At 42.3% G+C, this 16,850-nt stretch overlaps 1 protein-coding gene across 1 annotated transcript in view; it reads left to right on the top strand.

Moving 5' to 3' along the window:
- DCHS2 (dachsous cadherin-related 2) overlaps positions 1–16,850 on the top strand; it is a 315,764-nt gene that overhangs the window by 240,035 nt on the left and 58,879 nt on the right. Inside the window, exons 11-13 of the mRNA XM_062199052.1 lie at positions 3,034–3,273; positions 12,180–12,314; positions 12,510–12,719. Of these exons, the coding sequence (XP_062055036.1) occupies positions 3,034–3,273; positions 12,180–12,314; positions 12,510–12,719 (585 nt within the window). The remainder of the gene's footprint in view (positions 1–3,033; positions 3,274–12,179; positions 12,315–12,509; positions 12,720–16,850) is intronic.

The raw sequence follows: 16,850 nt of genomic DNA, 5'->3' as shown, positions 1-16,850 counted from the left end.
ACAATAGCAAACTTCCTTGTCTCCACTGTGGGTCCCCACAGGACAGAAGATGTTACCGAGTTAAGAACATGAGAGATGCACAGCATTATTCAAAGATGTTGTTATGAAAACTTATCTTTAAGAGCACACAAGCATGTGCCTGTTAAATGGTAGGAAATAATATATGAAATGTTTACCTGTTGAATTCATTTGCACAGTGAGATCCTTTCTTTCACATTAGTTGGGACCTTTTATTTTTTGCAGAAGCATTTACTCACAATCGAGTACTCTCTAGAAATGTCACTCACTGTCACTTAACTTCTCCTGCTGTCACTATGGTGCCAGATAATCCACCATACATTTTCATGTATTTTTTTTTAGAAACTTATTTATTTGAACAGCAGGGTTTTATAAACAGAGAGAGATTGCTATTACTCCCCAAATGGTCACAATAGCCAGGGCTGGGGCCAGGCCAAAGCTGGGAGCCAGGAGCTTCTTCCAGGTCTCCCACATGGGGGGCAGGGGCCCCAACACTTGGGCCGTCTCCCACTGCTTTCCCAGTCTCGTTACCAGGTAGCCGGATCAGAAGTACAGCAGCCTGGACAAAAACCAGCACACCTGTGGGATACCAGCATCACGGGCAGTGCTTACCCCACCACACCACAACATTGGCCCCTTCGTGTGCTTTTTTCCAAAGAAGTGATACTATGATTTTAAAATTCATTTATTTTCATTTTATTTGAAAGGCAGAGAGACAGAAATTTTCCGTTTTCTGGTTCAGTCCCCAAGTGCCTGCCCCAGCCAATGCTGGGCCAGGCTTAACCCAGGTACCCACAGCTTAATCCAGGTCTCCCATTTGGGTGGCAGGGACTCATGTACCTGATCCATTACTGCTGCCTCCCAGAGTGCATTAGCAGGAAACCGAAGTCAGAATCAGAGCCAGGATTGGAACCAAGACACTCTGATACATCTGATATAGGGTGCGGTATCTATACCACTGTGCCAGATGCCCTCCCAGATCTTTATGTAGTCTGATAGAAGAGTGTAAGTACAACGTGTCTGCCTTGTGAATTCTGAAATAAACCTATCTCTGTCTGATTCTTCAGGGGATATTGGAAAATTAATGGATCATCATTGCATTTTCTGAAAAAATAAAATCATTCACACATGAGCCTCAAAAATAAATCTCAGATGTATAGCATCTGGCCCAACTGTTGGAGCATTATTGGCGTTGAGACTGCACATGTAGGATTTGGATGTCATGGTTGTAGCCTGGCTATATTCTGCTGGGAAATTTCATCAAAATATGTATTAAATCCTGTACATATGGTTCCATTCTGAGGTTTGTGTGGACACCACCTACAAGTCCACTGACAGATAGCCCAGACACAGGCTGCTGACTGCTTGTGGAGCTGGGGCTCTCCAGGGGCCTGTTTCAGCAGGACTCAGAATGTCTTCCAGGATGGCTGGGGAAGGTCTATTTGAGATACGACTCAAATCGTGTCTAGAAGCACCATGGATTTCACGCAACCGCACTTGCTGTTTCAACGTCATTGAGATATTCTTGAAAGACATCAACTGATACTTGCCAAATGTGCGCATAGGAGATGGGATGTGTTTTTTTCTTGCATAAGGCTCAGATTTCTTTTTTTTTTTTTGTATTTTCACTTTTTTTAAAACTTTTATTTAGTAAATATAATTTTCCAAAGTATAGTTTATAGATTACAATGGCTTCCCCCCCGCCATAACTTCCCTCCCACCTGCACCTCTCCCATCTCCCTCTCCCTCTCCCATTCCATTTGCATCAAGATTCATTTTCAATTATCTTTATATACAGAAGATTGATTTAGTATATATTAAGTAAAGATTTCATCAGTTTGCACCCCACAGAACATAAAGTGTAAAATACTGTTTGAGTACTAGTTATAGCATTAATTCACATTGGACAACACATTAAGGACAGAGATCCCACATGAGGAGTAAGTACACAGTGACTCCTGTTGTTGACTTAACAATTTGACACTCTTGTTTATGTCTTGCATAAGGCCTCAGATTTCTTATATAGAAGACACAGTGAATTTTTCAGTGGCTATAGCCAATGAAGAATAAAATGACCTGTAATTACTGAAAAACAATCTCATAAAATCTGATTCAGTGAACACCTTTAATTATTTGAAGAAAAGTTGTTATAGGATAGCAGGAGCAAGCAGCAATCCTGGAAAGAAAAATGTGAAAATTTGTATCCTATAAAGGCTACATGAGTTACACTGCTATAGGGCAGCAGATAGAGAGAACATCTTATTGTCATGACTTATTGTCATGAATATCTTTGTTCTTCACTGTTAATTTTAAAAAGACAGTCAAATGTCTTAAAGAATGTAGTCACAATTTTGTAACTTTTTCACCTTTAAATTATATGTATCATGTGAGATGAAAATTCTGTTATTAATACCATAGATATATTTTAAAATGAAGGTTAATGTTGGGTAGGTACTTAATTTTTAGGGTGCAATTCTCTCAGTTGATGGTATAGAATAGATACTGTAACTGGGATGGGTTTTCTTTCTCTTTTTAAAAATTTGTATTTGCTTTCCTTTTTATTTGAAAAGCAGAGAGACATAGAGATCTTCCATCCACTGGTTCACTCCCCAAATGCCCACCACAGCCAAGATGGCCAGGCTGAAACGAGGAGCCAGGAACTGCATCTGGGTCTCCTATATAGGACACAGGGATCCAAACACTTGGGCCATGACCTGCTACTTCCTAGGAAACACATTGCCAGAAACCACGGAGCCAGTGCTCAAAATAGGCACTCCCATGTGGAATGTGGGCATTCCGAGCGGGACTTAACCCCTGTATTCAATGCTGGCCCCTTGGGGTGACTTTTCAAACTAAAGACATTAACAGTTTATTCTACTAATGTATAAGTTTAGTGTGATTCATTCTTTACCAAATAAACATCGGAATCATTACCAAATAAAAGATAAGGGGAAGTAAGCATGATGCCTATAAAGAAGACTTGTTACCTACTGCCTCTCTTCTCTTTCCAAACAGGCTTACTGACCACCGCCTGCCCCTTGGATTATGAAACTACAAGTCAGCACACGCTGACCCTGCTGGCGGTGGACAATGGCATCCCTGCCCTGTCCTCCTCCCAGACCTTGACCATCACCGTGCTCGATGTAAACGATGAGGCACCTGTGTTTAAGCAGCGTGTGTATGAAGCTTCAGTTAAAGAAAATCAAAGTCCAGGTGAATTTGTCACACGGGTTGAAGCTCTGGATGGAGATTCAGGTAATTTAAAAAGGTGGGAAGTAGGTCATCAGTACTAAATGAAAAACACGCAAGGGTCTTAACTGGCATAATTTAAAGCAGTTATGGCCCAGAAAAAAAATGAACAGCTGCTTTTATCTCAGACTTTAAACACTTTTTTCCCTTGTATACATATGGTAACACATACACACATAAAGATAATGTGTGCTCTTATATAGTGTTTGCTTATACTGGTCTTTCTTATTATGTTAGAGTGATACACACCTAATTAACGTGTAGCTTATTGATACGATTTTGACAGAAAGCGGAAGTATAGACAAAGCATTGTGTATTGTTCTTGGTGTAACAGAAGCGTTGAGCAATGAAGGTAAATGACTCTTACTTTTTCCATACTTAAATACAGCGTAGTGGAAGAACTGGGGTGCCCTCATCAGACTGCCTGGGCCTTTGCTTTTGTTTTAGTTTGTTTTCTCAGCTATCAGCTGCCTGCGTTTGAATCCTAGAATTGCCACTTATTTAAGTCGCATAACATTGATCAAGTTACCAATTCCGTCTGTTGTTCTACTTATCTGTAAAATGGGGATAAGAGCAGAGCCCAATTTGTAGTTCTGTTATAAAGATGAATGAGTTAATAATACATGTATAGAGGTTAGACAAGTGCTTGGCACAACAAATGGGTAATAAATGCTGCCCTCTGCCATCACTATTGCTACCAATCCTCCTCCTCCTCCTCTACCTCCTCCTCCTCCTCCTACTATTATTATCATCATTAATTACTGGATCCAGATAAACAACTTAGAATCAAGCAGCTACTCTGACTAGGAATTTATAAATTTCTTAGGCTGGCTTTTCAATAGCATTGTGACGTTTTTGGCATTTGAGTTTCAGTAGCTTTAATGCTATGCCATTTCTATCTGAGATAAAACAGTGATAATTATAATGTGGTGCTTCCTAATCACAGCATTTTCTGTATTTTCACATCTGAAATCATATGCATGGTCTGATAAGCCAGTCTTTTAAAATCTACATTCCTAGATAGCAGGTAGCATTATGCATTGAGATATTATGTTCTGTTCTTACACAGAATTGTAATAGGTATATGTAATAGGTACGTCTGTGGAATTAATGGTACTAACAGTCATATTTCCCCCTTACTTGTTAATCAAAGAGGTAAAAGACGCATTTGCTTGCACTTTTAGACTAAATTATGTACCTCTGGATCCTTTTCCCATTTGGAAAACATCATCTTTTAATGAGACCCCTTTTACATGAATTTGCGTGTAATGCTAGAAACTCTTTCAAGGGCCGACCTAATTTTCTCCCTTTTGACCAGAGTGGGGCAGTATGAACAAAGAATTTTTCTCACTGTGCACCAAGACACATGACTAGAGCATGCTAACAAGTTTGTATCCCAGTCGGTGCTTAAAGAGTTTATGTAGCACATTTCTGGCAGCCTTCGTTGTGAAAGTGTTTGAAGCAGTGGTGACCATACACAAGCTTTGTGTTCCACGGTGATTCCAGTGCAGCAGAGTTCTCTTGGAGCGGCCTCTGTGGTCAGCAGACCCACCCAGGGCTCTCGGCAACGTGAAACCACTTCCAAAGTATGGGAAATAAATGTAAATTAATGTTGGTGCAAACAATTTTGAAATCCATGCATTGTTTTTTTTTTCTTAGTATGCATTTTCCATAAACTTTTTGAAAACCCCACCTATGCATAGGATTTCACATTTTTCCCCCTACATTGAAATGTAACATAATTTTGATTTCATTTTCCCATGAACTTTTCAAATTACCATCATATACTGAGTCTGTTGCTCTTCTGTGGCTTAACACTCATTAAGGTATACGAAAATGCTTCTCCTTGGCCTTACTTTATTTTAGGCATTTTATTTTTCTGTAATGAATCCTAACTGACAGATTTTCTTTTGCTTTAATGTTTGAAGAGGGAGAAAAGCATTTCTCTTCAATTTCTGCACATATCAGCTAAGAGTGGTTATCATGAGTATGCGTTTCTGATTTCTGCCTTCAAGTTGCCTACTCTTAGTGTTGTTCTGTTTAGAGTGAAAATCTATAGCCTGTTAATTATAATGGAATTGAAAGTTCATTATTCTAGAGAGTACAGTTTGCCAGCTGAGAATTTAGATGCAAAATTATTGTTTTTCTGGCTTGGCTGTTTGAAAATACACACGAACATCTTTGCTCTCCTAAGTCCCATGTCCCCTTACATGTGTTAGAGATGATTTTGAATTCCTAGAAATCTCAGTATTTTTAATGAGGCCAGATCTGTTAAGCAGGTGGTTACATAAATACATGTGAATACTTGTGTGTATGCGTGTGCTTTTGAATATATTTTTCCCTAGATTTTTTTTTCTTATTTGGTTGAAACAATGAAATAGGATTATGCATGAGAATTAAATGATGTAGTCAACATTTTAACATAACTGGCATCACGTTGGAATTTATGAATGGTTTACTTTATAGTATGTATTTTTTTTAGAATGCTGTACCGTTACTTGATGCTAGAGAGCGTAACATATGTTTTCAGGCATTCTGCATTGCAGTCGCAAACACTGAGTGTACAGCGGCGTTCGGCGCTCCAAATCCACAGGGATTTGAGCGCTGAATGTTTATGGTGTATGACTCACGCTAATTCTAACAGGAGTCTCTGCTTGTATTAAAAAGGAAAAAAAAAAAAAAACAACTGCCAGATTTTAACTAAGGTATTAAAACTGCTGCAGCATTTGGTGCCACCAACAAGAGCTCCATTGTTGGTGAGAAAATACCGACCCCGCGGCACCCCTCTCCCGCTCCCTGGAGAAAAGGGTGCCCCAGTAGGGAAGAAGATTCACGACTGGCCCTTAAATGTGCTCCGTCCCTCTCCGTGACTGCAGCGTTATTGAACACTCCATTCTCCTACGGAAATTTAGGATCAGTTAATGCGATGTTTCTCTCCATTTCAGAAAATGTATTCTTCTGGGGGTCTTGTTGAATAGACTGTACATCTGGTTTCCGCAGTGGTTGCACACTGTGCTAGGCATACAAGCACGTGTGGAAATCAATTCTAAGGATGTGAGACCCACTTGATGGACATTTTGCCTGAGTAGGTGACACAGGGAAAACATCACTCCCTAGAGGCATGGATTGTAAACACAAAACAGAATAGCCAACTTGAGTGTTTACTGCAGTGAGAGGGTTTTTTTTTTTTCTTAAAGATTTATTAATTTATTTTTTCTTTTATATATTTATTTGAAAGGCAGAGCATGAGAGTGAGAGAGAGATCTTCAACCCGCTGTTTCACTCCCCAAGTGGCCACAACCACTGGGCCCTGGAGTCTGGAATTTCGTCTGGGTGTTCTACATGGGCAGCAGGCACCCAAGTACATGAACTGCCTTCCACCGCCTTCCCTGGCAAATTAGCAGGGAGCTGGATCAGAAGCAGAGCAGCCAGGACTCAAATTGATGCTCCAATATGGGAATGCTGGTGTTGCAGGCAGTGACTTAACCCACTGTGCTGAGATTATTTTAACAAAATAGTGTGCATCCTCATAGCTAAACATCCTTATTCTTTATCTTTTTTTACAAATTCCAAAGGCAATACAGAGGGTTACCTTACTCGCACAACTGCAATTTAAGCCTACACTTAGAACCGAGGAGACTCTCAGCAGATCATTGAATCTGAGACACTATTAGTTATAAGATTCATTTCAGAAATGTCAACATATGATAATAAGTGTCTTAAAATTAATGAAATGTAGCCAGTAGGAATTCCTTGTGGTAGCCTTTGTAAAGCATCTAGTAGGCACGTAGCTTTACCCTCATGGGAAATTAGATTCCCCAGGTTTATGCCAGTGAAAGTTAGAAAAATCTTGCTACTCTTCTGACTGAGTCGGATTTGAACTTGGCTGCAATGCAGTATGTTCAGTCTGACACTGGTTATCTCTGTTCATGTGAGTAGGCATCCCTTAACAAGGTGCCTGTTGAATCTGTCACTCATTGTGGGTGTGATCACCAGAGAGATTAATTCTAGGATTCCCAGTGAAACTTGCTGGTCTCCAGCTGTGACTTGAGCTGCAGGTGTAAAGCACCACCTTGTTATGTTGGTTAAGATCCTCATACATTCAAAAGCAGTCATCCTACAGCATATGAGGACATTTCAAAAAATTCAGGGAAAATGGGGTTAAAGAATAAGTTTACTTCCATGCAAAAATTTTTTGAAATCCATGCAGATTTTTTGCACACTACACATTTCCTGTGTGCTTTTGGATGACCCCCCAGTAATGCTTTCTTTACCATCACGTGGCCAATGTCAGTGCCATTTGGGTCTCTAAGGAACCTGAGTTCTTTAAGTTAAGTTCTTTATTGAAGGACCCCAATTCTTCTATCCCAAACACAGGTGATAGTTTAATTAATCTTTTTTTTTTTTTTTTTTGACAGGCAGAGTAGACAGTGAGAGAGAGAGAGACAGAGAGAAAGGTCTTCCTTTGCCGCTGGTTCACCCTCCAATGGCCGCCACGGATGGCGCATCTCGCTGATCCGAAGCCAGGAGCCAGGTGCTTCTCCTGGTCTCCCATGTGGGTGCAGGGCCCAAGCACTTGGGCCATCCTCCACTGCACTCCCGGGCCACAGCAGAGAGCTGGACAGGAAGAGGGACAACCGGGACAGAATCCGGTTCCCCGACCGGGACTAGAACCCGGTGTGCTGGCGCCGCAGGTGGAGGATTAGCCTAGTGAGCCGCGGCGCCGGCCAGTTTAATCTTGATGTCACGCCAAGGGCTGAGTTACCAGTATTCTATTTCCCAAAGCAAGGCTCACTGCACTGCATCAAGACCAAAGATACAAGCAAAGCAGCGCTAGAATGGTACTACCTAAGACCCACAGCTGGTGCTGGAGCCCCTATCGGTCATCTGGTCAGGCACTCTAGATGCTGCAGTGCATGTGTTAGATAACCGAGTAAGCAGAAAGAGGACCCCGGGGTAATTCAGCAAAGTGACTCCAGGAGGCACCTTCTGCCACTAGTTCCTGGAAACAAGAGGAGGTTTGGATCCTCAGAACCGAGGAAGAAAATGGGAGAGGGGGCCTTGCAGAGCCTTGTTCTGGGAGTGCTTGGAAGAGGCTGATGAGCATTGCAAACAGGGCCAGAGAGCAACCAGGAGGAAGGAAGCCCTGCTTCCCCCCTCTCTGTCTCTCAGTTTCCTACAGTGTCTCTGTGGCCAATCGTTCCTGGGGGATGGAGACCCCTGCTGGCCTCCAAGAACTGCAGTCTGCACGTTCCCAGGGCCCTGAGTCACAAGGAGGAGGATAGAGGAATGGATTGAGGTCTGGGAGGCAAGAGTTTAACAGCTAGCTCTCCGTGTGAATAACAGATAGAGGAGCAGGCGGAGGGAACTGTGAACACGGACGCTCAACCGGAAGAAACGTGGCCCATTCGGAGAACAGGAGGGAAGCCACTGAGCCAGGAGTAATGCAGGGGAGCAAGTTCGTGAGAAGCTGTTGGGGAAATAAGCCACGGTCACAGAATCTGGGATGTTGTAGGCTGTGTAAGGTGTTCAGATGTTATGTATTTGCACAGAATTGTCATATTTATGGGGAACCATATGATGTTTCAATACATGTATGCATTGTGCAATGTTCAAATTGCTATAAACATATCTATCTCCCCAAACATGTATCATTTCCTTATGAGAAAACACTCAAAATCCTTTCTTTGAGTGTTTCTTTTTAAGAAAATGCACAGTATATTATCATTATCTATAATCACCCCACTCCTCAGTAGAATACCAGGACTTCTTCTGTCTGAGTTAATCAGCTTTTTCCCATCCCTTTCTACCTCCTACTCTGTACCTCTGTGACATCAACTTGGTTACAAATGACTGAGATCATTCAGTACGTATCAGAATTGTAGCTGGAGTGCATTCCAACACCATTCCCTCATAGTCATTAGCTCTTACTCATCTTTAGGATCTCAGGTTACATAGAAGGCAACTGAGTTTACGTAGAATCCAAGTTGCTTCTCTGTTTTCCATGCCATACTCTCATTCCCAGGAGGGTAGACAATTGGTTATCTTATCTGCAGCCATGTTCTTAGTACTTGGCTTGGTCCTTTGGCACCTACCATCACTCTACATCTGGTTGTTGAATGAGATAATTAATGAACACACTGCACCTGAGATAAGCCTTCCTTGATCCACTTCCCACGTGATTTCATGTATGTGGTCATGCATTCTGTCAACTCATTGAATTAATTGTATCCCCCACTAGAGGGCATCTCTGATGACCTAGGTAACTTACTATTCTGTGATATCTTCCCTGTGCCTGGCACCCAGATGCAAATGTGCATTGCATAAATGAGCACACTAAGGAATGAATCAGCCAACAAAATGAATAACTGAAGCCCAGTGCTCAGGTGTCATGTGCATACGGGAGCAAATGGAAGGCATCCGATTGGGAAGAATCTAGAATGGATGTATATTATGACATGACAATGAAGTGATGGCCAGAAAACCAGTTTTTAATACACAAAAAGACTCAAGTACTCCACTCCAGAAAGTCAGAGAAAGACATGTCATAGAGAAACCAAAAATATTTTTCTAAACTTTGGTTTCTGTTTGTACTGCTGCTCCCCTCTTCTTCCTTCCCTGCCTCTCTGTCTGTTTAAACAACAGCGTCAGACAGGAGGTGGAAGTGGCCAGCAATTTTATAACCAAGTTGTCGCTGATCACTGTAGAAAGGGAAACTAGGAAGAGCTTTGATTTGAAGATAGCGACAGAGAATGGTTATCACTTTCAAAAGGAATTTATCTAGAAGGAGGAAGGGGGAGCCTAATTCTTATAGCTAGGGAAGAATATAACCTAGGGGAAAATTTTAGGAGAAAGATTAGAACGGACAGGAAAACTCCTAGGGAGTGTATTTGAGGAATTACTTTTGCCAACCGAGACGGAAAGCAAGGGTAGAGTTGAGGATAGATGTAGAAGGCTGAACACGTCCTTTGCCATTGCCTCCTTCCTATCTGGGGTGTAGAAAGGGACATAATCTGTGGGCATGAGCCAGGAGGGGTTCAGTAGGAGACCTCAATGGCCAAGAGGAGACCAAGAGATGTGGGAAGATTGCCAGCTGACAGTGATCTTCCATGATCAATCCACATCTTGGGAAGTTTTCTCCTGCCCCAGTCGACTGTTGGCTGCCCAAGAAAGCAGAGATGTTTGGACGATGCTGGCCTGAGACTTTGCTGGGAATCTTTGGCACAAGGCTGGAGAACCTGCAGAAACAAGCAAGCTTGCTAAAGTGTTGGTTCCGGGGGCTGGGCTGGGTTGGGGAAGAAGAGGATCCCGGAGAGATGTTCTAGAGGCGAGAAGTGGAACTGCAGGTATTGGGGTCTAAGAGCAGATATACCAAAAAATTTGTGGAAAACGCAGGTGATAGAAAGACTATACATGAATTTCAAAATTTGTTACACTAAAAATAAACTAAATTCCATTTTCCACAAACTTTTAAGGTGCCCTCCTCTGTATGTGTACACACACACACATATCCCTCACTGAGGGGCTTGTCATAAAGCTGTCACTACATAGCTGGAGATGCAGAGCTCCAGTTATGCTGAGGCGAAGGAAAGAGACCATAAAATCTGTCTTTTATTTTCTGAGTTCTTGAGTTTGATGATGTAATATTCTGGATGATTATAGGGGTGTGAAGAAGAAACAAGGCACTAGCTGAAACCATGCAAATACAGGAAGAGATGTTTTCAAAATGCATCATAATGTGGTACCACATTGCTCACTGAAGTTAGCAGGCTGAGCACTCAATAGAAAACAAAAGAAAAAGCAATAAACAACTCTGTGTACTTGCATCTGAAGAATAGAGCCCTATAACTAAGCATGGATGTTTTATTTTATTTTATTTTTTAAGATTTATTTATTTATTTGAAAGAGCTACACAGAGAGAGAAGGAAAGGCAGAGAGAGAGAGGTCTTCCATCTGCTGGTTCACTCCCCAGTTGGCTGCTCCTATCCCAAGCCAGGAGCTTCTTCTAGGTCTCCCACATGGGTGTAGGGGTCCAAGGACTTGGGTCATCCTCCACTGCTTTCCCAGGCCATAGCGGAGAGCTGGATTGGAAGTGGAGCAGCAGGGACTTGAACTGGTGCCCATATGGGATGCTGGCACTGCAGGTGGCGGCTTGCTACGCCACAGTGCTGGCCCCCAAGCATGGACTTTTTAAAATATTTATTTATTTATTTGAAAGGAGAGTTACAAAGAGAGGGAGAGGGAGAGACAGAGAGATCTTCATCCACTGGATCACTTCCCAGATGGCTGCAACAGACTGGGTTAGGCCTGGCAGAAACCAGGAGCCAGGAGCTTCATTGAGGTTTTCCACATGAGTGCCAGGGCCCCAAACACTTAGGCCATCTTTCACTGCTTTAGCAGGGAGCAGGATAGGAAATGGAGCAGCCAGGAGATAGACTGGCTTCCACATGGGGTGCTGGCATTGCAGGCAGTAGCTTTACCTGCTACACCACAACACTAGCTTCTGAGCATGGACTTTTAAGTACAGGGTCCATCCACAGAAATTGTCATTTGCCCTACAAGCTTGCATTTGTGTTATCAAGTGCCAATCAGGAGTGTTAAGAGGAGTAATCAGGAATATGTTATAGAATCGCATAATCATAAGAAAATTTTTATGGGAGGGAAAAAATCCTAAGCATTCACTGTGGGTAAGTCTCTTAAGACTTTTACAAATCAAGTATTTTAACTCATGAGGCTTTTGTTTAGCAAGAGCAGCCAAAGAGCTTTTTTTTTTTTAATCTTATTTTGAAGGCTATTTAAGAATCCCACTTTATTCACCTATGTCCTAACACATTAAAAAAAAAAAAAGGAATAGCAAAATAATCAGATAGATTCTCTAAACATAATCTGATTTTCTTGATGTGTTCCTAAAGGCACCAGTTCCAAGCTTCGGTTTGAAATCATGCCAGGTGCTTCATTTGACTCGTTTGAGATAAATCCTGACACTGGAGAGGTAGTGACAACCACAACGTTTGACAGAGAAGTTCAGCAAGTTTTCACCCTTCGAGGTAAGAGATCTTTTGAGTGTGCTCAAAACCAAAAAGTTGAGTGGTGAAATTTTACATTTCAGTGGATGTCTTTACATAAAATTTGATGGACCTGGTGCCACTCGATTAGTGTAATCTGATGCTGTCTCATTAGAATAATATATTTTGGGTATGAATTAATGAGCACAACCCATGCCGTCTTTGTGTTCCCATCAGTACTTGTGCGGGACGGGGGAGTCCCTTCATTGTCCGGCACCGCCACAGTTCTCTGCACCGTTGAAGATGTAAATGACCATGCCCCAGAGTTCATCGTCCCCAGTCATGCCATTGAGATTCCGGAAAACCGAGAGCCAGGGGTAGTCTGTACCGTTTTAGCCTCTGATATGGACGCTGGCAATAATGGAGCTGTCACCTATCACATAGTTGGTAAGTGCTTTTCAATTATAATTTCCCTCCCTCCCCATCCCAACGGGATTGACACACACCCTCTGTGGTGGCTGTTCTGTATTTGCTAACTTACCTGCTGCATTTTCATGGAAAGTACATGCTCCGTAAGAACTGAAAGGATCTCCTTCGCACAGCCACCCTGAGCCACTGCTCTCAGTTCTTTAAAACTCTGCCCTTGAGAACTCCTTTGGCCTTTTCTCCTATGCTGACATTAGTGGGTGTATAGATGGAACAGGTAGCTTCTCTTCATTTAGTATCATTCATAGACTCGCTTGTTTGCATTATGATTTATTTATTTATTTATTCATTCATTTGAAAGGCAGAATGACAGATAGGCAGAAGCAGAGAGATCTTCCATCCACTAGTTCACTCCCAAAATGGCTGCAACAGCCAGAACTGGACCAATCTGAAGCCAGAAACCAGGAGCTTCTTCTGGGTCTCCCACACAGGTGCAGGGTCCAAGCACTTGGACCATCTACTGCTTTCCCAGGCCATAGCAGAAAGCTGGATCAGAAGAAGAGCAGCTGGGTCTGAAATTGGTGCCCATATGGGATGCCGGCACTGCAGACATGGGCTTAACCTGCCATGCCACAGCACAGGCTCCCATGTTATGCTAAAAAAAAATTATTTATTTGGAATGCAGAATTACAGGGTGGGGCAGGGATGGTGGCGGGACAGAAAGAGAAAGAAAAATTTAAAATTTTTAAGATTTTTCCAGAGACTATAGGGCCCAAGTTTCAAAATTATTTTGGATTAAATTATTATAATTGCTGTAAGATTGAAATAGCAAAATTATATTTCAAATTTTGATAAATTAATAATGATGTAAAAAGTAAAGTTGAATTGGAAATGCATTTCTTTTTTTTTAAGATTTATTTATTTATTTGAGAGGCAGAGTTACAGAGAGGCAGAGGCAGAAAGAGAGAGGTCTTCCATCCGCTGGCTCACTCCCCAAATGGCTGCAATCGCCAGAGCTGCACCAATCCGAAGCCAGGAGCCAGGAGCTTCTTCCAAGTCTCCCACATGGGTGCAGGGGCCCAAGGACTTGGGCCATCTTGTACTGCTTTCCCAGGCCATAACAGAGAGCTGTTTCAGAAGTGGAGCAGCTGGGACTTGAACCAGCACCTGTATGGGATGCCAACACTGCAGCTGGCGGTTTTACCTACTACACCACAGTGCTGGCCCCAGTAATACATTTCTTCATGAGACTGATGAGTTAATTTTTCCAAGTAGTTTATGAATCTGGGGACTCCTGTCTGCTAGAGTAAGACAAGGTACAACATCAAGTCTGTTGCTGTTTTTCTTTATTACAGTTGTAAGCATGGAGAGTCCTTGCTCATATTTTTTTAAAATGGGGAAAAGATTATTGTTACAGAAGTATATTTAGTCTTTGAATTCCTTCTGAGTTACATGTTCAAAAGATTCATATAGTTATTCCTTAGAAACCTGAATAGGTCCTGGGATTTAGTTGAGAGAAAGACTTTTAATCAGAAAAGGATGGTTTTCCCTAGGCATTAAAGTTAGTGACTATTTCCACATCCAACACCAACATTGGAAACGCCCCCTTAACCTGGCAGCCATTTACTTGGGTGAAAGTCAAGGCTCTTTTTTAGTTCGTGAGAAGGGCAACTGTAAAGGTGAATATGGGGAAGCTAAACCCTGTGATCCCAGGTGAGCAGTTTTACCTACAAGGGTATGTAAGCTGAACTTCTAGGAATCACCTTAAAGCTACCTGATCCCAGGTACTCCCTGGAGAGCTTAATGTAACCCCAGACATATGCACACTTCATTTTAAGAATGACCTACAGGGCCTGGTGTTGTGATGTAGTTGGTAAAGCTGCCATCTATGACTCCCTACCTGTGATTCGGGCCTAATATGGGCTCCAGTTTGTGTCCTGACTGCTTCACTCCCAATCCAGCTCCCTGCTAATGGCCTGAGAAAAGCAGTGAAAGATGGCCTCAGTACTCGGTCCCCTGCATCCACATGGGAGACCCAGAAGAAGCTCCTGGTTCCTGGCTTCAGCCTGGCCATTGTGGCCATCTAGGGAGTGAACCAAAGGATGGAAGATCTCTCTATCTCTCCTTCTCTCTCTGTAACTCTTTCAGATAAATAGGTAAATCTTTAAAAAATGATCTAAACATCCTTCACTCATAGACCTAAGCCCAGTCTTGTATCCTTCCTCCCTTACTCCTTCCTTGTTTTATATCCTTACTCTATTTGAGTGAGTCTACTCCCTTCATGCACACATTATTTCAGAACCTCTTCATTGCTCAAGTACAGATGACTAACAGCCTCCTACACTTCCTGTTATCTCATCGAGCTTTGACCTTGATGCTTCAGTTCTCTTCCTAAACTCACTTTAGTGTCTGGGTCAGTCTTGCCTGCCTCCTAAATGATAAACTCTTGAGAATGGGTTCGTGTCTCACTCTCCTTATGGTCCCAATGTCAAGCACATACTTGGTAGACAGCCGGTGCTCATTAAACGTTTGCCGAGTGCATCTCTTTATCAACTACAAATACCACAGAAATGTGAGCTTGTCTATCTCTACTTTTGCAGGGATGTCTTAGAAGTGTAAATGCGGGACCCCGATCCTGAGCCCCAACATGAGCTGTTGCTTTGGTTTTTCTCTGAATTCCATTCCTCTCTGTCCCCAAATGCCTCTGGTACTTGGACTCCATTCAGTTCCCACACTATTGAACCTATACTGGCTCTTTTGTCCTGCTTTTCATCCAAGTTAATGGCTTACCAATCTTTGAACCAAATCTTACTTAAGAATGGATTTATTTATTTATTTATTTGAAAGGCAAAGTTAGAGAGAAAGACAGATAGAATGCATCCACTGTTTCTCTCCCCAAATGGCCACAATGACTGGAACTGGGCCAGTCCAAAGCCAGGAGCCTGGAACTCTGTTGAGGTTTCCCAGTGGGCGGCAGCGGCCCAAGCACTTGGCCATTTTCTGCTGCTTTCCCAGGTGCATTCCAGGAAGTTGGATTGGAATTAAAGAAGCCAAGGCTTGAACCAGCCCCCATAGGGGATGCTGGCATCGCAGGTGGCGGCTTAACTCACTGTACCACCACACTGGCCCACTAAACCACATCTTTCCATGTTAACTTTCAGGTTTATTTAAAAATGTCTTTGAAAGCTCTTTATCCCTGTGTTCAATTTTGACCTTTGTTCTATGTAGTACCATGGAAGACAGTAAAGGTATGTTGTTTGAAGGATACAGAGATGAGTGAAACATTGCCCTTGCCTACTTTGTGGAAGAAAGTGGCAAGTGTCCCACTCATTTTTACGAAAGTCTTACAACTCATGCACAAAGTACCATAGGAATGTAGAAGAGGAAGCTCCCTGTAGTAGTGTAATTGGCATAAGATATGTAATGAGCAACACTGGAAAACATTACCATAATCTGTTCATTTCTGGTAGACATCTAAAAATGAACATTGTATCTTGGTTCTTATCCCTGATCCTTGTTTTATTTCAATAAAACATGTTTTAATAATCCCACGAGGAAAATATGTGAATATAAAAGTTGTGGATGGTGTCCAGTGCAGTGTTTAAACACATGCACCGCATTAACTGATCCAACCACTCAGTTAGGCTTTCCGTTTCCTTATCTTTTCTTTGTGTTTGGAGCTTGCCAGCTCCTCTCTTTCCTAAAGATGTACAAATATTTCATGTTAACCCCAATCTTTAGAATAATATTATGAAGACTAAATGAAATATATACAAAGCATTTTTGCCAAGCCCTCAGAAATATACAAGGAGATTGTAATTATAATCTGTTACTCTTGAACATGAAGGTGGAGGTGCCCATGGGAAACAACACTGGTACGTGATGAAGGCTCAAGTGGTGGGGGTTCCTGCCAGCCGCGTGGGAGACCTGGGCTGAGTTGCTGGCTGGAAGCTACTGCAGCCACTTAGTAGAGTGAACCAGGAGATGGGAGCTCATTCTCTCTCTGTCTTTGGGAATGGCAAAAAAAAAAAAAAAAAGGCACTGCTGTCGCAAATCAGTGAAAACACATGTTGGGTGAGGACATACAGAATTATATTATTTTGTGTATCCCTTTGATAGAAGTCCATAGAGGCGAGCATTTGGCACAGTGGT

Source organism: Lepus europaeus, chromosome 8 (assembly GCF_033115175.1).
Source record: "Lepus europaeus isolate LE1 chromosome 8, mLepTim1.pri, whole genome shotgun sequence".
NCBI classification, from domain to species: domain Eukaryota; kingdom Metazoa; phylum Chordata; class Mammalia; order Lagomorpha; family Leporidae; genus Lepus; species Lepus europaeus.
The sequence above is the reverse complement of the archived record's forward strand: the minus strand, read 5'-3'. Positions and strand labels throughout refer to the sequence as shown.